This window comes from Chiloscyllium punctatum, chromosome 9, assembly GCF_047496795.1.
Source record: "Chiloscyllium punctatum isolate Juve2018m chromosome 9, sChiPun1.3, whole genome shotgun sequence".
In the NCBI taxonomy this organism is placed as follows: Eukaryota; Metazoa; Chordata; class Chondrichthyes; order Orectolobiformes; family Hemiscylliidae; genus Chiloscyllium; species Chiloscyllium punctatum.
This window is the reverse complement of record NC_092747.1, coordinates 45,944,259-45,969,937: the sequence shown is the minus strand read 5'-3', so window position 1 is coordinate 45,969,937 and position 25,679 is coordinate 45,944,259. Positions and strand designations below refer to the sequence as shown.

The following is a 25,679-nucleotide window of genomic DNA, read 5'->3' as shown; positions in this document are numbered from 1 at the left end:
CATTGTCGAGACAGACATCGTGCTTTAATAAGAGGAATGGCAAATAGTTCATGTAATTAAGGGGCCAACAATTAGACAACACAGTAGGAGTTGCTATCTTCAGAACAGCAAAGGAAAATCACAATTAAGATAGTCATTAGTAAACCACCTCCTTTCAATAACCAGTTCCAGAGCAACGTTCTGATCCTCCTGGGAGCAGAAAAATTATAATTGCATGGAAGGGAAAATACAGCCATGGTCTTAAAAAGAGAATGTAGTTACAATATAAGCAAGTTTTCCTTTACAGCATTTACTAAGAATGGTCTTTGTCCCAAAGATCAACTGTTCTTTGGGTTCCCTTTCTGAAGCTGCCATTTCCACTTCCAACCATTCAGCAAAGAAACCAGGTTGACCAAGTTTGTCCTTTATGCCAATGAACTATTAGTCCACTTTTCAATCTCTGCTGCAAATTCCCAGTTAGAGTATGTTTCAATCCTTAAAGAACTCCTGCCTTGACAGAATTTAAGTTTTCCCTCCACGTGTGATCTCTGCACTAGCTTTGCCCTTACCAACAGTTTATTCAGATTAAGGAAGAAACTGTGTATTCAACATAGTCCGGATAGCTGGTCAGGCAAGTAGTGATGATGACACGAGTCTACAGAGGGACATAGACAGGTTACTTGACGGAGCAAAAATTTGGCAAGTCAGAGGTATTGTAATGTGGGGGAAAAAAATTAGGGTGTGCTGTTTGACAGTAAGGATTGAAGAACTTAGGGGCAGCACAGTGGCTCAATGGTTAGCACTACTGCTTCACAGCGGCAATGACCCGGGTTCAATTCCAGCCTTGGTGACTGTCTGTGTGGAGTTTGCACATTCTCCCAGTGTCTGCGTGGGTTTCCCCTGGGTGCTCCCGTTTCCTCCCACGATCTGATTATGTGCAGTTTAGTGAATTGGCCATGCTAAATTGCCTATAGTGTTCAGGGATGTATGAGGTAGGAGTAAATGTAGAGTAATAGGGTAGGGGAATGGGTCTAAGTGGGTTACTCTTCGGAGTGTTGGTGTGGACTTGTTGGGCGAATCCTTCCACACTGCAAGGATTCTATAAAAAAAACTAAAAACAACAGAGTTCCCATTATCAGGTATCCCTTCATCTGGAACTCTCATGCAAGTGCAATCGATGGGAGCAGGTTTCCTTGCTTTGGGAACTGATCATTTGATTACCCCTCTCCTGTTTTGATCAAACCTTGCTGATAGTATTTATGAGCGGTGCTGACTGCAACTATTAATGTAACTGATGCACTCCATTCCCTGTGCATGCTGGATACCGGGGATGTGATGGGATGTTATTGTTTCATTTAACTGGGAAAAGACTGTGGAAAGCTGCAACACATCATATATCATAAAAAGTTAACATCTAGTTCAGTGGGTAATAGGAAAGACAAATGAATTGTTCGATTTTTATTTCAAAGGGAATAAAATGTAAAAGGGCACGAGCTAGACCACACCTGGAATACTGTAAACTGTTTAGGTCCCCTTAACCAAGGAAAGACATCCTGGCATGGGAAGCAGTTAAGAGTGGGCTCTCTAGGCTGATTCTGAGTATAGAGGGACTGTCTCATAGAAGATACGTTGAGTAGGCTGGACCTACATTCATTGGAAACTAGTAGACTGAACAGAGCAATTAATAAATCATAAGATTCTTAGGCAAAGTGATTGTTCCTCCTTCTGGGATAATTTAGGAAGAGAGGGCATAATCTCAGAGTTGCCCACCTAAGACCATAAGTAGGAATTCTACCTCTGAGGAGAAGTGTATCTGCAGAAATCTTTACTGCAGAGGCTGTCAAAGCTGGGTTAAGTATGTTCAAGGCTAGGAAGAACCGATTTGAAATCAGTAAGGGCATTAAGGGTATGAGGATAAATCAGTAAGATTGAATTGAGAATCATCAGATTAGCCATGATCTAAGTAAGTGACAGAAAAACAATTTGCCGCTACTTCTGCTCCTACTCTTAGAGTTATACAGTTCGCTTGCTCAGCTGCAATGGCAGATGAGCTAATGCAATGGGTCAGCAGATCCCTGTGTTTGCCACATTTGCAAAACCGGGCTCTCTCTCTCTCTCAAAAGCTACATATCAGCTGGTTTGAACTAGCCAAAAGGAGATGTGCAAGTGGAGCTGGGAACAAAATCCTTGATGATTTTTTTTCAGAAGAGCAATCTATAGACTGAAATTTATTACTTTAATTAAAAAAAATACAACTCTGATAGAAACTGAATGGAACGAGGACTCAAATATGCTTCCAACCACTCTGATTTAGTATGCTATCTTTGAAACTAAACTCTTTAAATCTATACTTCAAAGAAGATTGATTAATGACAAAATTAAGTTTGAGTGAAATATAAACATTAAATGGTTCAGTTGTATAGTTATCATTTCAATGTTAAATCAATACCTTTGACATCTCTTGCTCCAACTGCAACCTTCTGTTTAATTTTTGCTGATATGTTTTCATGATGTTTTCTACATGTTGTTCCATGAAAAATTTAAAAGCAAAAGGGGAATAACTTTTAATTCGCGATTCCCTTTTCTCTTCATCTTTATTTTTGCGAAATGGCACAGGGGATGTTTGAATACGTTTTTTGTCCTTTCCCATCTTCTCTGGTTTGTTAGGCTTGCTACTTTTCTCACTTTTTTCATTGTTGTTGTCCTCAGTTTTATTGCATGTCAAACTGTGAACACCACGGATACACTGCTCCACATCCATGGCTACAGAGTTAGCATCAAATTGCTCTGTATTGTTCTGAAGTAATAAATGTTTTGGATATGGTGGTGGAGGACATCTACGCTCTTTCATAGTGTAATCATCAGTTTCAAAGACATAGGCTGCTGCTCCTGCTGCTGCCAAGGAGTTTTGCTCCAGTATATCATTATTGTCCGTACCCTGATTCTGCAACCATGCCGGATGTGAAGGTGCTACAGCTGTTTGAGGTTCAGGTCTTGGAACTCTAATGCTCTTCACAGGTTGAAGAATAGGGGTTGATGTTACTGCTGTGATAGTATTGGTAGTGTTTAGGGATGACTCTGTTTTGCCTGTTTGAATTTGTCTCACAGATGGTGAAGTTTGAAGTTGATTATTGAACGAATTAGTTCTGTTTGGTATTTGGCTATCTGGCCTAAGATGGCCAGCTGGTCTTGGCAATGTTTCTAGTCCAGTGTTCTGAATGGAATCCCTCCTTGATGGAGATGATACTTGCCAATGTTGCACCTGGGAAGGATTTATATCAAAAACGTCCACATTGAGGCTATTTCTTGAGGGTGTGATCATATTTGGAGCAAGTTCTGAAAATTCATTTCCAAATGAAGAAGTGCGGCTTGATAACATTTGTATTTGAGGAGATGTAGGACTTTGTTGTCTATGATGGGACTGCGACAAGTATAAAACTGTTGGAGGTTGTTGGAACGTATGGCCAGGAATGCCTTGAGTAACAGGGCTTTTATTCTGAAGGGTTCCATAATTTCCTTCCTGTTGTACCTTGTTTTGGAAAGATGAACTTCTTTGGACAGCATAACCTAAGGAGACATTATTTTCTCCTTGAGCCATTAAATGCTGCCTCATATAATGTGGATTGCTTGACACTTGAGGACTTTGCAATGTAATTGATTGGCCGCTGTGATTTGAAAGAGTGTAATTTATCATTTGAAGAGATTGGCCTGTTTCTCCTTTGGCCGAATATTGTATTTGTTGGTGTTTAATATCACAGCTTGTGGATGGGAATATAGCATTTGATGGAGGATTCTGTCCAACAATTGCAGAGTGAAGTCCTAAGGGAGAGCACCTTTGCCCAGGAGTGTTGACAGTTATAGCTTGTCCAGCAGCAACTAAAAAATTCATATTCGGTGCATTTGCAGCTCCAGAATCTGCTAAATCATACATTGGATTGCCCAACTGGTGATAGGTACACAAAGAGTCATTTGATCCTTCAAAACTTGGCCTACGATCAAGAGGATGTGGTCCAATACTTTTTCCTTAAAATAAACAAATGGGATGGCATTACAATCACAATCTATTTGGTGCAATTATCAAAAGCAGGAAAATAGCTAAACAGAAATCAAGAAAATGAGTCTGTTTATATCACCTTCCAATGTCTGATGCCTTAAAAGGTAGTGGAGATTTGTTTTCTGAAGGAGCATCACATTGAACTCAAAATACTAATTCTGTTTCTATCTCAACAGATTATGCCAGACCCAGAACTCTTTTCTTTTTAAATAATTCAGTGAATTTATTCAGAGAGTAGCTAGGAAAGTTATAGATCTAATTTCTAATATTACCAAATACCTGATGGAAGAGCAGTGCTCCAAAAGCTTGTACCTTCAAATAAACCTGTTGGATTATAACCTAGTGTTGTGTGATTTTTAAACTTTGTCCCACCCCAGTGCAATATCAGCATCTCCACATCAATATTATCTCATTGGAGCAGCAGTGGTTTTGTTACAATTAGTTTTAGCATTCTCAAGACTGGGAATTTCAAATTGGCATTCTGATCCTGATTGCTATTCACTGTTCTTGCTAGAATTGTGCATGCATATGACTGTATGTCAATCTGAGCCACTCCAAACTTTCACAGAACAGGAAAAAAGCAAAATGAGAGACCTAAAGACAAGTCAGCCGTAGGCTGTGTAGGAAGTGGGAAAGCATGCACATTGAAAATGGCTAAAGTTAAAAAGGAAAGTTGTTTAATCCAATAAAACAAATCTAATTTTTTCCTGTGAAACACTTGAAACAATTCAACTTTTTAGTAGTAAACCTGGTTTAATATCAATCTACTCAGTTCCATATGACACGGTGCCTACAACACAATAACATTTTATAGCTCTTCAGTATTTGGGTGAAGGGGCTTAGTAGGGCATAAATCAGATAAGGTACTCATGGTTTTCATTATGTTGAAACTAATTAATGGAAGACTGACAAGCTTTTTCACAAGTATTTTTCACAAGTTCATCATCTATTTTGAAAACCTGTCCACAAATTCCAAAATGGATAAATATTAACAACATCTTGGAAGCAAAGTATTCCAAAGTTTCTTTGTTTCTTCCATTTATAATTGATACTTTATAATGTTCACCCCCAAATCTAAAAACTGGTGGAACTTAGCTCCTAATTTTATTTATTTACTTATTCAGTTTCCTCTGTCTAAAGAAAAGGAGGGGAGATTTAAAGTATGGACTCCTTGTTAGGTTTCAATTCCACAGAGCAACCTCTTCATTTGTCTCACAATTGAATTGGCCAACTATTCAAAAACAGAAATTGCTGGTGAAACTCAGCAGGTCTGGCAACATCTGTAGAAATAAAGCAAAGTGAATGTTTCAAGTCCAGTGATTCTTCTTTAGAACTGTTTGCAGCCAGGAAAAAGTAGTATTTATGCTGAAAACAAAGTTGGGAGAGGAAGGAGGGGAAGGAGAGAGGTGAGTGGAGAGGTGGAGGTGGAGTCAAGTCAGAGACACAGGGAAGGAGAGAGATTGAGAGAGAGAGAGAGAGAGAGAGAGAGAGAGAGAGAGAGAGAGAGAGAGAGTATGGATAGTATGCCAAGACAGAAGAGAAATTGAATAAGTGACAATAAGTGCAAAGAGTAAGAGAGAATGGGTGAGCTATACTGAAGTACTGAAAACAATCCACATAATATGATATTAGGCTTGGAAGTAAGTGGCAATGGATGACTGTGCTAAAAACAACCTTCTCTTAATACCCATCCCCACACCCAGTTCTATTATTACATAGCAGACTTTTAGCAGAGTCACCCATTCTCGCCTGTTCCTAAACCAATTTTCCTAGTTGCTAACAATTCTTATGAAGAGTCACTGGACTTGAAACATTAACTGATTTCTTCCCATTGGTTCTGCCAGACCCACTGAGTTGCACCAGCAATTTCTGTATTTGTTTTAGATCTCCAGCATCTACAGTTCTCTGTCTTATTTTAATGACAAACTATTCAGCTATGAAAGGCACCTCAAGCCTGAACTTGTCATCACTCCACGTTAACACAAGCACTTCTTTCAAAGCTTGTCATGAAGTCTGAAGCAAAAAACAAATGAATGGGAGCAAAACAAATCAGAGGAGAAATTGAAAAAAATGGCATCAAGCCAGCAAAGGTTGAGGGCTTAGATACAAGTATATAGGTTATGTGTTTTTTTTTTGTGTATTTAGTATTTCAGTATCTGAGCAAAACAGAGGAACCTCGATTATCCAGCATTCGATTATCCAAATATCGGATTATCCGGCAAGATCGTAAGGTCCAGAGCTTGGCTAACCTATGTTATCCGGCATTTGATTATCTGAAATTCGATTTACGAATCGAAATACTCCCCGCCCGTGTCCTTCGGAAAATCGAGGTTCCTCTGTATATTCAAGAATGGGAATGCCTGGAGATCAGGAATATCAGAATCAGTAATGCACGAAAAAGCATTTAACATAGTGTTTGTCTAATCTTTCTGTATGGAGGATCACATTTCGAGTTTTCACTCATCCAGGAGGTCAGTGAGCAAATTTTAAAAGATTTTGTACAATGATAAATGTGGCTTTTTTAAAATTCTAAAATAATGAATTCTGGCCATCACAAAGTGCCAAGCACCAGAATCACTCAGAAGAGGCTCTTTGACCCAATGAGTCTGCACTGACAAAAAAAACGTAACTGTCTCACTTCCCATCACTTGGCCCATTGCCTTGAATGTTGACATTTTAAGAGCTCATGCAAGTACATTTTTAAAGGTTGTGAGGTTTTCTGCTTCAACTACTCTCCCAAGCAAGGCATTCCAGATTCCCACCATCTTCTGAAAGGTTTTTTTTCCTTAAATCCCTTCTGACGCTCTCATCTTACACCTTAAAATTATGCTCACTTGTTATTGACCCTTCAACTAAGAGAAACAGTTGCTTTTTTTCCATTCTGTCCATGTCCCTCAATCTTAAATGTCTCTCCTCTCAGCCTTTTCTGCTCTAAAGAAAACAACCCTAGCTTATCCAGTCTCTCTTCATAAGAAAACTGCTCTATTCCAGGCAGCATCCTGATGAATCTTCTCGGCATCCTCTCCAATGCAAGCACATCCTTTCTATACTGCAGTGACCATAACTGCGCAAACTACCCCAGCTATGGCCGAACCAAAGTCCTGTATAGCTCAAAGATAACTCCCTGTCCTTCTAATCTATGCCTTGATTAATAAAGGCAACAGTACTGTAACCTTCTTTAACTACCCTGTCAACCAACCTGTCTGCTAACTTCAGGGGTCTGTAGGCAAGCACTCCAAGATCCCTCTGTTCCTCTGAGGTTCGAAGTGTCCTGTGATTCATTGAGTACTAGGTTGTTATGTTACTTCTTCCAAAGTGCATCACCTCACACTTACCAGGGTAAATTTCCATCTGCCCATCTGACCAATCAATCAAACTATATCACCCTGTAACCAAAAACATTGTTCCTCATTGTTGACCACCCAATCAATCTTAGTGTCATCGCAAACTTATTTATCGACATCCCCCACCAACATTTTCTTCTCTGTCGTGTATATAAGAAAATCTAATGGACCCAGCACTGATCCTTCTGGCATGCCATTGGTCACTGGCTTTCAGTCACACAAACAACTTTCACCAACTCCCTCAGTCTCCTACCATTAAGCAAAGTTTGGATCTAACCTGTCAAGATCTGACCTTCTTTATCAATCTCCCATGTGGGACCTTGTCAAAGGCTTTGTTGAAATCCATAAAATCTACATCAACTGCAAAACCTCATCTACACATCTGGTCATCCCATCAAAAAATTCAAATCAAACTTGTTAGGCATGACCTCGCCCTGACAAACTCATGCTTACTATCCATGATCAGGTTTTGCCTCTTCAAGTGAAAATTAATTCTTTCCTTCAGAACATTTACCAACAACTTGCCTCCACTGATGTAGGACAAATTGTTTGTATTTCCCTGGTTTAAGTCCACCACCCTCCTTGAAAAGTGGAACATCATAAGCAGTCTTCCAGTCCTCTGACATCTCCAGAGGCCAGACAAGCATTGAAAATTTGGGTAGGAGTGTCTGTAATTTCCCTCATCTCCAATCACAGCCTGGAATGCAACTCATCTGGACCTTTGGATTTATCCATTTTTAAGCCCACTTAAATCTTCTCACTTCCAAGTCAAACTGCTTAGACCCTCACAGACCCTCTTCCTGAATAATATACCTACATTCTCCTTCTCCAAAATGAAGACAGATGTGAAGTACTCATTTAACACCACCCTAAAGTCTTCCGACTCCACACACAGATTGCCCTCTTGATCCCCAATAGGCCCTCCTCTTTCCCTGGTTATCCTCTTCCCCTTGATACGTTTGTAGAATATATTTGGATTCTCACTCAGCTTCTCTGCCTCTGGTTTATCATGCACTCTCTTTGCTCTCTTAATTGCTTTCTTAAGATCCCCCTGCACTTTCTGTACACCACAAAGCCTCCATTGATTTGCTCCCTGTTGAAGGTCTCTCTTTCTTATACAGTCCAGAATATTTTAGACATTCAGGGATCTCTGGAGTTGTTGCTCCTACATTTACTCCTAAATGGAAGATTTTGAGCTTGCAATCTCACCAATCCCATTTTGAATGCACTCTCCTGTTTGGTTGTAGATTTGCACAGAAGTAGTTGCTTCAATCTACTTAATAAAATCTTCATTCCTCAAGCAAAAGCCTTTTTTTTTGGTTCGGAAAGAGTACAATTGGTAGCATAGGTACATGTACACACAGACACACACTCCCTTACAAGTGCATGTTTCTCAAAACCTCACTTGTACTCTCAAAACCTCCCACACTCACTCCCATTGTATGATATCAGACAGACTTTGAACAGATCTAGCAATTCAAAACTGGGTATCCATAAGCTCCTTTCAATAACAATCTGTGATGTCACGCCAGTGATGGGAAGAAAACACCAAGAATCAAGCTCGAGCCACAGTCACAACATTATGTAAAAGTGTTGATTCAATTACCAAAATGGCCAATTAGTTCTCTTTTGTACTACTCTTCAGAATAAAAATAGGTACATTTGGGATTTTGGATGATGAGAAAGTAGGGAGGTAGAAGTCCACATAGGTGTTGCATCTCCTGTGCTTGAACTAAAAGTTATCACAGAAAAGGAAGGAGGAGATGGAGGTTACTAGGAGTGGGAGCACAGTGAAGTTTCAAAGTTATTACAGTGGTTTGTCAGACCTGCTGCCAGCTCATGGTTGAACTACTTCTGGTAAAAAATCTTAAACAAACAATCAGCCACTAGCAGAATAGCTTCCCGGATTTCCCACTTGTGCTCAGATTCACCCAAAGCTAGTAAACCGGGAATAGAAAGCCATACTCATGTATTCTTTGTAACTCTCAATGTAAGAAATTTAATTTTGTTTTAAACAAATAGCACTAAATTTACTTAACTTAATTGATTCTGTGAATTTACCTGATGTTTGCTTAATTACTCTTACGATCTGTTCAGTCCGAGGGTCCAGATAGCCCATCTTACTTATGAAGTCTAGAGCAGCTTCTATGCTTCTGCTGCCAGTCTGCTTCAGTGCTCGGATTGCCATTTCCTAAAAGCACAAACAATTTAAAATGAGAAACTAAAATTATAACTTTCAGATTGACATGACAGACAATAGCTACAATTGGATAACAGTTATAATGTGAATAGGTGGCATTTTCAACTGCTGCAGATTGGTAAATTCCCCAGCAAGATATTTTTAACTCCCTACATTATGTTCAAAAAGAGTGATTCAGAACCAGTCTGTAGAACGTAGAAGTATCTGGTACGAAAGGAGGGAAGTTGCACTGAACCTTTATAATGCTCTGGTATGCCCCACTTACAGCATTGCCTCCAGTTCTGTTCCACAGTTCAGGAGAGATGTAAAGGTCTTTGAGAATGTGCAGAGGAGATTTGCCAAAAATAATTCTAGGGATGGTGGGTTAGAGGTGGGATTACAAGACTGGAGTGAAAAAGCTAGGGTTATTCTCCTTTGATCAAAAGAGATTGAGAGGAGATGAGAAACATTATGAGAGGCTTAGATAAGATAGACAAAGAAAATTTTGTCCTATTAGCTGACAGTACTGGGATCAAGGGACACAAATTTAAAATTCTGAACAAAAGATGCAGGGGAATATCAGGAAGAACTTTCTTGTCGGTTAAAAAGAGAGACTAAAAAGTGGTGGAGTTACAGGAGGACATAGTTCATTTTGAGTCTCCAATTAGTGAGATACCTGAACGGCATTGCTGCAACAATCTTGAACATCTGGGATAGGAAAAAAAATATTTTCAGCTTGCATTTCATAAACATTACAACTATATTTAGCCTACAACAAGACGTGGTAAAGAAAAACAGTAATAGTGGAAAGGGTCATGGAGACCAGACTGGGGGCACCATCTCTATTTCTAATTGACAATGGAGACGAGGAGCACTTACTGAATGTTGAACACAGGAGTGTGCGTGAAAATATAAGCATTGTGGTATTGAGCAGGGTAGCTGAAAGGCCTTTTTAGTTATGGAGTGTATGAAATATACCATGCAGTAATGGATGAGAGATTTCGTAAAATCCTAGCAGACCAAACAATTTGTAAATTAACATCTGCCCTCCCATGGGCAGTCCATATAAAGAACGTACTATGAATGGTTGAAGGTTAGCATACCAATTGGTTTTTGGGAGTAATCCAAATATTACTCAGTTATAAATGATTCTAACATGGGAAAGGATGACAATAAACTCCACCATTTCTGGATGCTATGCATGCTGACAGAAAGACATTCTTTAAGATTGAAGTTTCAAAGAAAATTCAGCAAACCTTTAGCAGTATATAAGATCAACAGAAAGGAACGTTCAAAATGGAAAAGAGTAGAAAAATTAGAAAGATCCAGATAAAGTAATAGGTAGTGTTGAAAATACCGTGAGTTTAAAAGCACAGAAACCAAATTGTTAGGGTGCATTCCTCAAGATTACACATTTACAGAATCTTAACAACAGAGAAACTGCTCAAGTACTATCCATTTTGCACGCACAAATGCTGAATAATTAGGACGATAATGAGCTGATGTAGTATAGACCAAGTGATACACAGAGAACATAGTAAAACTATTTGTCATAGAGAAGAACAATAAACAATTAGCATAAAGTAATATATACACTAGAAGTGCCAAATGAATATCATCATTGTAGGGAGAGCATCCGACACCGTTGGAAAATACAAACATTGGCTTAATAGGCCATGAAATCGTAAGGTTTATGAACACAACTAACTATTCAAACCAAGTCAAGTCTGTTCCACCATTCCATGAGGTAATGGCTGATCTAATAGACTTCAACTCCCCTTACTGATTGAAAATCCACCTATCTCAGCCTTGAATATAAACAGCTCAGCCTTGACTGCTCTCTGTGGTAAAGAATTCCATGGATTCACCACCCTCAAAAGAATTTCTCCTCATCTCAGTCTTAAATAGGTGACCCTCACTCTAAAATTATGTCCTCTGGTCTTGGACTCTCTCAAAAGCAGGGGGGACAATCACTGCATTCAGTCTGTCAAGCCCCCTAGTAATCATACATGTCTTGATAACTTCCAGATCCATTTTCAGCATTCATTCTACAAGATCTGTGGATTGGCAAAATGAGATAAGGATATAGAAGGCCAGAAAATGTAGAATGACTCAGATGTGAACATGACCCTAGAAAAGGATCATAAACTTATAAATGCAATTCTGATCATTGGAGGAGATCTTGTGGTAATCACACTGAACAAGGTAGGAGGGTGAATGAACCTGAACTTTGACAAGAACAAAGACTATGGAACAGACTTGAAATTCCATGAGATGTAGAAGCCTTTATAATCAAAAGTTTTAGTAGCTAGAAACAAATTAAAACAAGTTGATAAAGGATTCCAAACAAGCAGTTGAAGAGCTAGAAGGAATTTGGTGTCTAAATGGAGGTACCAGATAGGGGACAGCCAACATTATTGTACAAATGGATATACAGAGAAAAGGTACTCCCCAATGGGACTTACCCACCTATTCCAGGGGTGTGTAATTACATCTCTGAATAGGTTGATGACAAAATATCAGTTGACATAAATGGGGATCAGTGGATGGCTCTTGTGGTGCAAGTGTCCCTACCTCTAAGCCAACAGGCGTGGGTTCAAGTTTTACTTACTCTAGAGATGGGATAATATCATCTCTGATCAAGTTGATTAGAAAATATCTAAAGGAATGGGGCTGGGCTAGGCTGTGGAAGCAACTGCAAAACTGATTAGTTTTAATTAACTAACCATCCAAAAATGTCTTCGCTTCTCACTATGTGTTTTGGATTGACAGTTTACATTGCAAACAACTGGACTTACTTCTTAAAGACAAAGAACCTTATTAAAGGGATGGTACACTTAGTCTACAAATGCTGATGAAACCAACACTAAGTTCTTTGGTGGATGAGAGATGACTTGTAACCAAGTAACAACTCAGAGAGGATTGCTGGATTCTCTAATGCAACACTGGAGGCTTTAGTCTAGGAAGTAAACTGGGAGTAATCATTCTCCATGGCAGTCAGGAGGCTCTAAAGGTGAAAGGAGAAGAGATGTGAAAACCATCAAAACTAATAAGAAAAGTACTTGTGATGGGGGCAATCAAAAGACAGTTTTACAACAGCCATTTTGCTGAAATATCTTCTCCAAATCAGGATCATGTGAATGCACAGTGCAAAAGTGAGAGGGCTCCAAGGTGCTAAAGCAGAGTGAAAACTCAAAAAAAGGAAATCAAAAATGAAACTGGAAAAAGCCATTGCACAAGCAATATATTAAGGCATTTGGCAATTGAAGGCAAACACTCACTGCAAATGAAAGGCTGCAAATGAGTAAAAGCAAAAACTGGCTATCATTCATTGACCTTTCACGAGAAGGGAAATGAAGATTTACTAAATGCGGTTTGCTTTTTAGGAGGGGCGTTAATGCACAAACTATGTAAGACCATTCACGTACCATTGTGGAAGTTAATGACTTCGGGATGAAAGCATTATGCAGGCTAAACCTACCAATATTTAAGAGTTGCGTTGCAGAGGTTAACGAGGGTCATTTGTCATCTCTGATCAAGTTGATTAGAAAATATCTATAGGAATGGGGCTGGGCTAGTTACATTTAGGAACAAATTACTGCAGATGCTGAAACCTCAGCTGAAAATAACAAATGACAGAGATCACAGCGGGTAAGACAGCATCCATGGAGAGAGAGAGCAAGAGAGAGAGCAAGATAATGTTGCGAGTCTAGATGACTCTTGATCACAGCATCACTTAAGCTCTTCAAAACACAAACCACTCAATCTGATATTAAACAAAAATCTCTGAACTGACAGCCAGACTTCTCCAACCACTCGGATTCATGACAGCCCATAAATCGACAGCCACGCTAAGACAACATCCCACCAGAACAAAAAACCCTATACCCATCATGTGCCAGATAAACGTAATTTACAAGATTCCATGCAAAGACTGCACAAAACACTATATAGGACAAATAGGCAGACAACTAGCAATTTGCATCCATGAACACCAAGTAGCCACTAAATGCCACAACCAACTCTCCCTAATTGCCATACACACAGATGACAAGGACCACAAATTTGACTGGGACAACAGTGATCATAGGACAAGCTAAACAAAGGACAGCCAGAGAACTTCTAGAGGCATGGCACTCATCTGCGGACTCTCTCAACAAACACATAGCCCCAGACCCAACATACCAGCCGCTACAATGAACAACTGAAACCGGCAACCAGAAGCAGCAGGAATGAAACCAAATAAACTCTAGAAGACACAGTACCGCAGCGCTTCACAGGAGGGTTCAAAGCACTGAAAATGTCACCTAGACAGGGGATGAAACGTCTGCAAATCAACTTCCCAGCTCGGCAAACATACCCACAACCATGGCAGCATACTTATAAGTCAAAATCTCAGTACATTCATGCCATCTGGAGGAACCACTAAATCCAGCATGAGCAGAAAAGACCAATGAGAGATACAATTAGAGATAAGAGGGTCAGGGCCTTATAGCTATGGACAAGCAAGCAGTGCATGATGAGGGGAACCAGAGTCCTCAACACTGTTGACCATTCTACCAAGCAGAAGGCATTGCAGTTACATGACCCATGAGCAAACTACAATGCCAGAGGCATCTATATGTGACTAGGACACAACTGCTCACATCTGTCAATCCCTGCAAGCAGATCTATAGCCATTTAACATGGGAGCCATGTTTTGCGCAGTTGCTCATAGGATCTGCACTGACCTCTAGTTTCAGAGCTGCTGCCACACATGGACCTAGGAGATCCATGCAGCAGAAAAAAATAATTAGCGGAAACGCTGCATGTGAGGCAGTGCTACAAAACTGGAGATCACAGCTGCACAAAACTTCCTTGCCACCAACTCATTTTAAAAAAACATAGAACATCAAAGAAACTCAGCAGGTCTGGCAGCATCTGTGGAAAGAGAAACATTGTTATGGTTTTGAGTCCAGTGTGACCCTTCAGTTTGTTGCAAATCTCAACTGAGAATTTGTAAGGCAATTCAAATCAGCAGCCTCAAGTGTGAACGAGAGTTCACTGATCTCTGTGAAAGGAAATCAATAGTTTATTTAGTTCACCACAAACCCAGAAAGCCAAGGTGCCAGAGTGGTCAAATTTGCAGCCATTGTTGAGTTCTCTCAGGGCAAAGGGGCCATTAAGTGCAAACATGAAATGCTCAGAGGTTCATGGCATCATCTAGCTAGGTTTCTGAACAGGAAATCTAAAGACTGCATCAATGTCTAGCTTGTTTTTGATCACAGACAACAAGTTGCCACAATGTTATATACTGCAGTTCTCTGCCCCATCTCTGCAACATTATCTCCAGGGATGGTCATTGGTGTCAATCATGGCTAATGAACCATGTGAGCTACTCAGATTGATGCCAAATTGTGCTATAATGTTCCCAATGCATCCAGTAGAGCTGTCACAGAACAGATAATTGGTCTTCAATGCTTCTGTTGCCTGGACTACTGAGATGCATTACAGTATTTGTCAGACAAAATCTGCAGAATAGTGACTGCTTGCTGCATAGTATACAACATAGCTCAATGATGGGGGGAGAACTTAGATGAAGGGGACTACACTAGACACTGTTCTGTCAGCTGGGAACAAGTGGAGTTTACCTGAGATGTTGAGGGAGGCTAACACTGATGCTGAGAAAGCCAGGGCAATTGTCAAATAGTGAGACGAGTTGGTAGGAAGGAAGCTTTCCAGAAGCTATCAGTGGGATGGGATCAGGGGGATGGGCGAGAGTGTATGTTGGGTCAAGCGGGACCCTATTGGTAGGGAGGATAGTTCAGGCCAGTGTGGGCAAGCATGTCTGGTCAACAGTGAGTATCTTGTACGTGCTGCTTCAATGGCTCTCATCAGAATACCTGGGCCATTGACTTCCTGGGGGATTACAGATACAGATCAGTGACTGGATTACAGACCGATATTTTTCCTTCTCTGACCAATGCAAAAGCTCTGAGGTTCATGGTTTCACAATTATTAGAACTCTTTGAATCAGCTAATTCACGCAAGAGTTGAAACGGAGTTGTTCCCAGTTTGTATGTTTTACCTGTTCATTGCATAAACACTTTCAGTCAAATCAGAAATAATTATTTCTGTATGTGCTCTATTATAGTATAGATCTGTGATGCAATTAATGTCAATACAGCATAAATACGCAAGATTGAGAATATGATCATGAATAGAGCCTGTCATGAATAAGGACAGCTCTAAAGCATTAGATCTCCATGTTCCCATGAAGGATTGCATTAACAGTGACACTTTAATGTTTGGATTAATTAGATGATCACCTTATTTTGGTGCATGTCTATATTGCAATGGAACTCTCATGCATGTTAAGGGCAAAGCTTCTGGAAAAGGTGTTTAAATCAAACATGCAGAAGGCTGTTTATTGCTACTTACTCAGAGTTTATAGATTAGATATTAAGTCTCATTCTTTTAAGGTTTAATATGGTATTTTTGAAAGGGTTTATCTGCCAGTTAGTATACAACACTGGATACTCTACTTAGAATGAGATCTGGTAAAAACTTACAACCAAAACACTCAACTTTTTCTTCAAATAGTTGTTTCTTACAACTTTTTTTCTCAGATTTCATTACTTGCAGACCTTTTAAAAACATCTATCTTTTATTTTCCAAACCTAGTAGTCCAATGAGCATTTGTCCAAAAATTGACGGATGCACAGACCCAGCCTACACCTTTTTATGCTGACATAGAAAATACAGAATCAGTTCTGGCAGCTCATCATCATAGCTGAAACTTGCAGTCCAATTACTGGATTCACAGCCTTTTGGAGGTAAATGCAGGAAATTGGAGATCTCTGATGACACTTGAGACAGCCTACAATTCTGAGAGAGCAGTAAACAACAGGGAGTGTTCAAAGGGATAAAAAGGCCCTTAAATTCTCTAATGCTGCCTAGAGATATTGATCCAGGATAGCAAATCCTCTTCGCTGGAAGTGGGAGTAAATGAGAAAGCCCTCCAGACCAGAACACTACGGAAAAGACATCACAGAGAGCCTATTTACCAATTCATGGCTGAAATGTCATAAAAAGATTTGTTGGTCTCAGCAAAGTTGTCAATTTAAGAATACTATATTTAAAACTGAGATCAACAACACTTTTGGACACCAAGGGAATCAGGAGATGGAGTTAGGAGGGCAAAGTAGAGTTGAGGCAGCTGATTGGCCTGTGATCTATTCCTGTTCCTATAATGATCTAAATATTCAGAATTATATCACTCACCTTATTTAAATCTACCCAACTAGAAAAAGTGAGCACTGCAGGTGCTGGAGATCAGAGTCGAGAGTGTGGTGCTGGAAAAGCACAGCAGGTCAGGCAGCATCCGAGGAGTAGGAAAATCGACATTTGGGCATAAGCACTTCATTAGGATGAGGGGTTTATGATGAAGGGCCTTTGCTCAAAACGTTGATTCTCCTGCTCCTCGGATGCTGCCTGACCTGCTGTACTTTTCCAGCATCACACTCTCGACAGAAATCTACCCAAGTCAACCCAAGTTACAGAACCACAACTCATAACACTTTCCTTCTTCCCAACCCTTTCTTCACTCTCCTACTATTACTGGACTACATCCTAGAATCATAGAAATCCAACAGTGTGGAAGTAGGCTATTTGGCCCATCGAGATCATGCTGAACCTCAAACAGCATCCCACCCAGATCCAGACCCTTGCCGTATCTTCCTGAGATAATCGACCTAGCCTGCACATCTCTGGACATAATGGGCAATTTAGCATGACTATGTCACCTAATCTGTACGTCTTTGGACTGTGGAAGGAAACCAGAGCATCCAGAGAAAACCCATGCAGACAGGGAAAATAAGCAAACTCCACACAGACTTGACAGTCACCTGTGGGTGGAATCGTACCTGGGCCCTGACACTGTGAGGCAGTAATGCTAACCACTGAGCCGCCATGTTGCCTAAATTTAATCCACTTACTTCTTCTCATATCTGAATCCCCAGTGCCACTTCACAAAGAGGGCAATTTTCCACAAGATGATACATTGTCTGAACTGACCTAAGCAAGCACCCAACTTAAGATTGAAATTGCAGTTACTTTAGAAGTTATAGGAACAGGAGTAGGCCATTCAGCCTCTCAAACCAGTGCTGCCATTTAATGAGATCATGGCTAATCTGTGGCCGAACTCTATATACCTGCTTTTGGCCTATATTCCTTTAATAACTTTGCTTCACAAAAATGTATTTATCTCAGATTTAAAATTAACAACTGATTCAGCAGCAACTACCTTTTATAAAAGAGAGTGCCAAACCTTTACCACTATTGCATATGGAAGTGCTTCCTAACATGAAGCATCGGTGGCTGAGAGTCACTTTATACAGGTTTATAAAATCATGTGGGACATAAATATGGTGAAATAGCCAAGGTCATCTTCCTAATGTGGGGTGACCAGAACTAGAGGGCATAGCTTTAAGGTGAGAGGGAAAGATTTAATAGGGACCAGAGGGCAACCTTTTGATGCAGCAGGTGATACATGTACGATGCAGAGCTGCCAGAGGAAGTGGTGGAGAGGAGTACAATTACAACATTTAAAAGACATCTGGATGGGTATTTGAACAGGACAGGTGTAGAGGGATATGGGCTAAATGCTGGCAAATGGGATTAGGTCAGATTAGGATATCTGGCAACATGGACGGGTTGTACTGAACAGTCTGTTTCTGTGCTATTCCCATCTCTCCTAAATGGTCCAGCTCTAATTTTTAAGAACATGGCGCCTTGTTCTTGACTCTCCAATCTGTTTATCTTTATCTACCCTGTCTTTTTCTGATAATATCTTGGAGACTTCAATCAGACGCCTTTATCTTCTAAATTCTCGAGAAAATAGGCTTAATTTGAATAATTTGTCCTTATATCTTAATCTCTGAAGTCCAGTTATAATTCTTGTTAACCTTCACTGTATTCCCTCCAAGGCAAATATATCCTTCCTGAGGTATGGTGCCCAGATCTACTCTTAGAATGCTAGGTGGATCTAACCAGGGTTTTGTATAGCTGCAGCATAACTTCTGCATCTTTGTACTCCCGCTTTCTAAACATAAAAGCCAGCAATCCATTAGATGACTTGATTATTTTTTGCGCCTGTTTGTGGCATTTTAAAAATCTATGCATATGAAACCCCCCCCCCCCCCAAGTCTCTTTGGACAGCCACTGTATTTAACTTCATATCATACAAAGTACCCTGATTTCTTCATTTTCAGTGTAAAATGACACTTGCTTACATTGCTAGACATGGGGTCTTCACATGGTGAATCACAAGATCAAAGGTTAGAAAAGGAGCGTAGGCACCACAGGTACCAGACTGTTATGTATCAACTTTGAACATCCAGACTATCCAAGGTGGTTCTGAGGAATACACAGAAAATGCTAGGTATGATGGGTAGTCTGTGCAGAGTGGATGGAATTATTGAAGAATCTAGCTCTAACTTACAGAAGAGCTTTGCACAGAATGTGGACAGCATTCTGTCAAGCATGGAGCAAAAGGTAAGCTTCATGCACACACCGAATGGAGTCTCTGACAGCTACTAAGTTTGCTGGAGGGGCCAATGTTAAAAGAAACTTTCATGCTGTCACTTCCATCCTCCACTCTTGTTCTCATGCAGAGCCTTAAGAACAGAAACTGGGCTTTGGTTCCATCTGTCATGCCTCCTTTTCTCTTAAGATAACATAATGTTTGCTCTCCATCATCCACTCAGCCAAAGCCCTTGTTCACTGTTGCAGAGCTGGTTGGGTCAGAACTGGTCAGTCACATCTAATGTCTGTAGGCTAGATTTGGTGTCTTCACACAGTGAATCACTAGTAGATGGGCACTCAAGGCCCAGAACAATGTTATTCTAGTTAACTGTTATTCAAATCTGAAACGATTTGTTAATTAGTACTTATGGTTTTTCCAAAATAAAATGCTATGGATGATGGTAATCTGAAATATACACACCCATGCGAACTATAATTGCTGGAAATACCCAGCAAGTCAGGGCAGCATCTGTGGAGTGAAAGAGTTAATGTTCAGATTGATGACCCTTCATCAACTACTGTTCTGTCAAAAAGTCACTGGCCAAAACATTAACTCTCCACTGATGCTGCAGGCTGCCTGATCTACTGATCCAGCATTTTTAGCTCTTAATTATTTTCTTTGTGGTTAAGCATCTGTATTCATATTGTAGGTAATTGACTGTACTTTTACTTTGACCATAAATATTTTGAATTTTTCCAGATCCCACAAGTGCATAGACAATTGTTTTGAACATTCTAGTCTATTCTAGGCAATGTGAAACAATGGCAATTATGTTTTGTCAAGAACTCAGTTTAAGTAACTGTATGGCAAATTGGTATGTAAGAAATTGTACTACAAGCTTGTTAGATGCTTCACTTTTGAACTTGTCCGAGATGCAGTTTTTAAAAAAAGCAAAGTCTGATAAGTGAACAATTTTTGACTGTTTGCTAGGCTGGGTAATGATGAGAGATCTACAACATCATAACTCTTGAATACTTAAACACCAATTACACAAAGTGACAAGGTTAACTTTAAAATAGTTTTAGTTTCGTCTTACAGATATTCTTCTGTGTTTAAAATGCTACTTCAGATGGAGGACCTCTCTAAAGTATGTATTCTTCACCTTCATATCATACACAGTGAAACAGAGAGCCTGACCAGGTAAGGGACCACAGGCAAATCCAATCCAAACCATAGCCAAATTATATGAAAAATATTTCACTGTAGAACACTGAAAAATAACAGAGTAGGAACATTGGCAGTCTCCAGAGTACAATTTTTGTATTTTCAAATTTCCTTCTTCAGGGGTTGCAGTAGTTCACTGTAAGAATCTCCCAAATGATATTATTTAATTGCACAACTTTTGCTTGAAAATTGGTAAACACATTCCAGCTTCGTTGACTACCTCCACATTTAATCAAATACAAAGCAATTCAGCAGAAATAGTTATGCTTGTGTGCAAAAGAAAGTGAAACAAAACCAATCTTTTTGTACAGGTGTGCATATTTACACTTCATTTCCCTTCTATGTGTTCAGCTGATTGTTGATTAGAATTATACAAGAACATATATCTGTCAACACATTAATTGCTGCTTACTTGCATCCAATTACTTTGCAAAAGTTTTGATAACTATTTCAAAAATGCCACTGTGTATGTATTAGGAGTCTACTAGTTGCAATATTGAACTATCATTGCACAATTTAATTACAAAAATATTTTACCTAAAAATACTGATTTCATTGGCAATTGAAATAGAATTTGATTTCTTTAATGATTTTTAAAGTGAATATTGCACTCATCAACAGGCTATTACTGGTAAATGAAGAAGCCCCTGTGATACAAGGCTGATATATTACCATCACTTCTATGATCTCAATGCTAGAAAGTGAAATTGCTAAATTAGGAATACTTTCTGTGCTATTTTGAAACTGACCAAACTTATATAAGAATTTTACTCACCATAGAGAGGAAACATTGTTACAAGTCTTGGCTCGATTGAACCAAGGCACCAGAAATGATGGGCACCAGAAATGATGGGCACCAGAAATGATGAGCTGGAATCTAACACAAGTTAGGTAACTCGCCCCAGAATTTCTTTATCTCTCTCAGTACATTTACTATAAAACTGAAATAGAGTGCCTGGAACTTAGAGAAGCCCGACATGGAACCATGAACTCAAAACTTATAAAAAAGTTTTACAATAAAACAATTGGCCACAAAATGGCCCAAAGGCAGGAATATGCCAGGGAACCAGCATGCCGACTAATGCTAGAAAACTTTGGGCTGATCCACTTCCAAATCTGCTTCCTCATGCAAACAGAATGTTCTGCCCATTAGTTCAAAGATTTAATGCAGAATGGCTCTAAATCCTGCTATAAGAAGTACACTAAAGGCAGGCAGTCAAATTTTGAAACATGAGTCACTCTCCAGAAAAGGTCTGTTGCAAACAACAAGGGATCACCGACTGAATTAACATAGTAACTGGCATCCAAATGTGGGAGAAGCTTGAAGTTATAAAAGGGAAATCATGGAGTTTATCAATAAATCTAATTTGGGACCTGCTGCATTTTCTTAGAGGTGCCATTTGCAGCGCTGTACAGAATCAGCGTGCTTTAGCATACTTTCCACTCTTCAGTTCCCTTACAAATGAAAATAGTTGCCAAGGAACAGCAAATGAATATTGCAGGCCAGAAACATTATTTTTCCAACGGAGTCAGTGGCTGTGAATATATTATTTCAAATAGCAAAAATAAAATCATTTCAAGTCACCGTTGAAATAGAACGGCAACAGTTACAATTACTGTATTATAAAAAGATTAAATTGCCAAATTTCCAAACCACCCTCAAGATTTGGAACTTCAGGTGGAGATTGCAAAGAGACAATAGTGCTTGCTTTAAGATCATCCCATGCTATTCAAGAGTGACTAATATTTTATGCATGTTATCTATTTCTGTTCACATGCCATTCATGAAATTAACACTGCTCTTGGAAACAAATTTCCAGGTTCACCCATGTGCACATTCCCAGATAGGAGTATATCCTCCAGATATCGGATTAGGAAAGAGTTGTTGTGTACTACTGCAAGACTAAAAAGATAAATTCTAAACAGCTTCTGGGCTTAGAGGCTGCTATCAAAAAAAATTTCTGCTCCACTTTGCTGGTTAACAAAAAAAGGTTAGCATTCCTAAGACCCTTCTTGACGTGGAGCACTCAATTGCTCAGGAAAATCTTCTCTGGAGCTGTCTGCCTCACAGAAATCCTAGACATAAAGAATGAGGCATTTTTAGATCACCCTACATTATTCACACGATACCCCTGGAAACGTGTGGCAAGTATAAAGTAGCCTTTGTCTTCAGAGAATAGGAATTGCGAAATCATGTTGCGATTATATAGGATATTGGTTAGGCCACTATTAGAATATTGCATTCAATTCTGGTCTTTCTGCTATAGGAAGAATGTTGTGAAAATTTAAAGGGTTCAGAAAAGATTTACAAGTGTGTTGGCAGGGTTGGAGAGTTTGAGCTTTAGGGAGAGGCTAAATGGACTAGGGCTATTTTCCCTGGAACATCAGAGGCTGAGGGGTGACTTCATTGAAGTTTATTAAGTTATTATAGGCATGGGTAGGATGAATAGCCAAGCTCTTTTTCCTAAGGTAGGGGAACCAAACACTGGAGGGCATAGGTTTAAGGTGAGAGGGGAAAGATTTAAAAAGGGACTCAAGGGGCAACTTTTGCGAAACAGAGGATGATATGTGCATGGAATGAGTTGCCAAAGGAAATGGTTGAAGCTGGTACAAATACAACATTTGAAAGGCATCTGGATGAGTATGTGAATAGGAAGAGTTGAGGGCCAAATGCTGGCAAACAGGAGGAGATTAGATTAATTTAGGATATCTGTTCGGCATGGACGAGTTGAACCAAAGGGTCATGCTGTACAGTTCAATAATGCTGTGAAATAGCTTTCAAAATGAAGAATGTTGGTCCCACTGTGGGACAACGAGCAAAAATCTCAATATTTTAGAAGATACTGAATTCCCAATTTCACTTGAGTCACTTGGAAAGGTGCTGTGCAGCAAGGAGACAACTTAAGGTTGCTAAGCAAAGGAAACGTCATCCGAGCAATGTCAGGTGGCACAGTGGTTAGCATTGCTGCCTCAATGCCAGGGACCCAGGTTCGATTCCAGCCTTGGGTGACTGTCTGTGAGAACTCCACACATTCTCCCTGTGTCTATGTAGGTTTCCTCCCGTAGTCCAGCGATGTGCAGGCTAAGTGAATTAGCCACTGTAAATGTGGTGTTATAGATCTAGATGTGATGCTGGGTTTGGAGGTCAGTGCAGACTTGATGGGCAAAATGGCCTTTTCCCATACTGCAGAGATTCTATGATGTGGCTGATTGAAGAGTATCCTGGCATAATTCTGAAAACTTTACTCTCTGCTTACCATGAATAGTGCAACAGGACTAACCTAACGCGGAATATATTTAATTGTGTATGAATTATCACCCTACTGTGAATAATGAAAGAATGAACTTTTATTAGCATTTCATTCATCAATCAATTAGCAATTCATAGTCTCCACAAACAACCCCAATGTTGTAGTTCTGACTATACTTCACAAATTACATGTACAGTTAGTTTATTAGGCATTCCACAGCCTAACAACTTTTATTTTGTCACTTAAAGTCAAGAACAGCAATGAGAGGATGAAATATCCCAAGTGAAGTTTTCTATGCATTGAGAGGGCATTTGAGAATTATTGACAGTTTACACAGAGCTGGCCACATGACATTTCACAGAGCCAACCAGTAAACAGAAGAGTTAGTTAGTTTACCATTAGTTTAGCAGCAAAGTACGGTCTGGTGCCAGACTATTATTCTGAATACATTGTATAACAAATACTGCCCTCAATAGTTAACCTTGTAAGTGCTGCATTAGTCCTTCTTCACACAACCTAGTGACATCAGGAATTTGATGACTATATTTTCTGCAAGGTGTTTAGTATTGTATCTCTATTTAGAGTCATAGAGATGTACAGCACGAAAACAGATCCTTCATCCATGCCAAGCAGATATCCCAACCTAATCTAGTCTATTTACATATTAGAGAATTCAAGATCTAACAAGGTAGAGAAAGATTCCTAACAGTTTTCTTAGTTTCAAATTGCAGAAATGGGTACGTTATTGTAGCATTCTTCAATTGCAAGGTCATCATCCACGGCAGCAAGGTACACACTTTGTCATGCATAAAACTCCTAGTTATTTTATATTTTTTTCCCTTGACAAAAATCAAGGAAGGCAGCATCCCTGATGAGCAAAGCAAAGTAAGACATGACAACTTCTAACAAATCTGACATCTTCACACAGTTATTTGCCTTCGACGACATAGACTTTGCACATTTAGCATAGAGTCATAGACAGAGTCATAGAGATGTACAGCTTGGAAGCAGACCCTTCGGTCCAACCCGACCAGATATCCCAACCCAATCTAGTCCCACCTGCCAGCACCAGGCCCATATCCCTCCAAACCCTTTCTAATTGCAAGCTTTTACTGTTCAGAATAAGTTTGACCAATTTACTACAGGATGATTATGCAGGTGAATGCTGTCTTTTGCACTTTATAGAACTCTGCAATGGGAGAACTGAAAATGCTGGAAATATTCAGCAGATCTGACAGCAACTATGAAGAGAAAAGACAGAGTTAAAAGCTCAGGTCTGTGAACTTTTATGAGAACTGCTGAACATTTCCAGCGTTTTATGTTTTACTTCAGATTTCCAACATCTGCAGTTTTTGGCTTTTGAGTTGTGGTTTTGTTGTGCTGTCAAACTGAATGAACTCCTGTTTTCATAGTTATAGAGTCATAGGATTTTATCACAAGGAAAGAATCCCTTGACCTAATTGTATCCATACCAGACATCAATCACCTATCTACACTAATCTCATTTTCCAGTGTTTCAACATTTAGGGAATATTTAAACAAACACTTGAGTACTTCAGGCAGTGAGTTGCAGATACCCGCAGGTGAAAATTCTCAATTTTCCCTTCTAAACCTCTTCCCCTTTACCTTAACCAGAGAGTCTATGCCCTTTGGTTACTGACCCCTCTATTAAGGGGAAAAGTTTCTCCCTATCAATATCTCTTATAACTTTCTACATCTAAATCAGGTCTCCTCTGCTCTAAGGAGAACAATACCTAACCATCTGGTCTCTATTCAAGCTGAAACATTTCAACACTGGCAATATCTATGTTATTCTCATATGCAATCACATCCTTCCTTTGGAACAGCCAACAGAACTGCACACTCTGCTCAAACAGTGGAAGGTCAAACAGACACTGTGTGAAAACAACATCTCTTTCTAGGGCTAATGAACTATGGGAAAGGAATCCTTTTCATGTGAAGATCAACAGTTCAGAAAGAGATAGAAGGCAAAATACAGATATGGGTTTAAGGTCAAGGAATACAGTCCAGGCCAGAAATGCCACCTGAAGCAATTGGGGTGTACACATAGGTACCATTTCAATACAAATAATTCTTCCATACAATTTAATATGTGTTGACAATGAGTCTTCTGATCGGACTT

General features: G+C 39.6%; 1 protein-coding gene across 6 annotated transcripts in view; it reads right to left on the bottom strand.

The window, feature by feature from the left end:
* xpo4 (exportin 4) overlaps window positions 1-25,679 on the bottom strand; it is a 249,078-nt gene that overhangs the window by 189,768 nt on the left and 33,631 nt on the right. For 4 of the 6 annotated variants that reach the window (XM_072577412.1, XM_072577414.1, XM_072577413.1 and 1 more), the window contains 3 exons: window positions 9,439-9,568; window positions 6,283-6,393; window positions 2,429-4,002 (listed from right to left, as the gene is read on the bottom strand). In XM_072577412.1, the coding sequence (XP_072433513.1) occupies window positions 2,429-4,002; window positions 6,283-6,393; window positions 9,439-9,568 (1,815 nt within the window). The remainder of the gene's footprint in view (window positions 1-2,428; window positions 4,003-6,282; window positions 6,394-9,438; window positions 9,569-25,679) is intronic. The other 2 variants (XM_072577417.1, XM_072577418.1) reach the window with 1 other exon arrangement.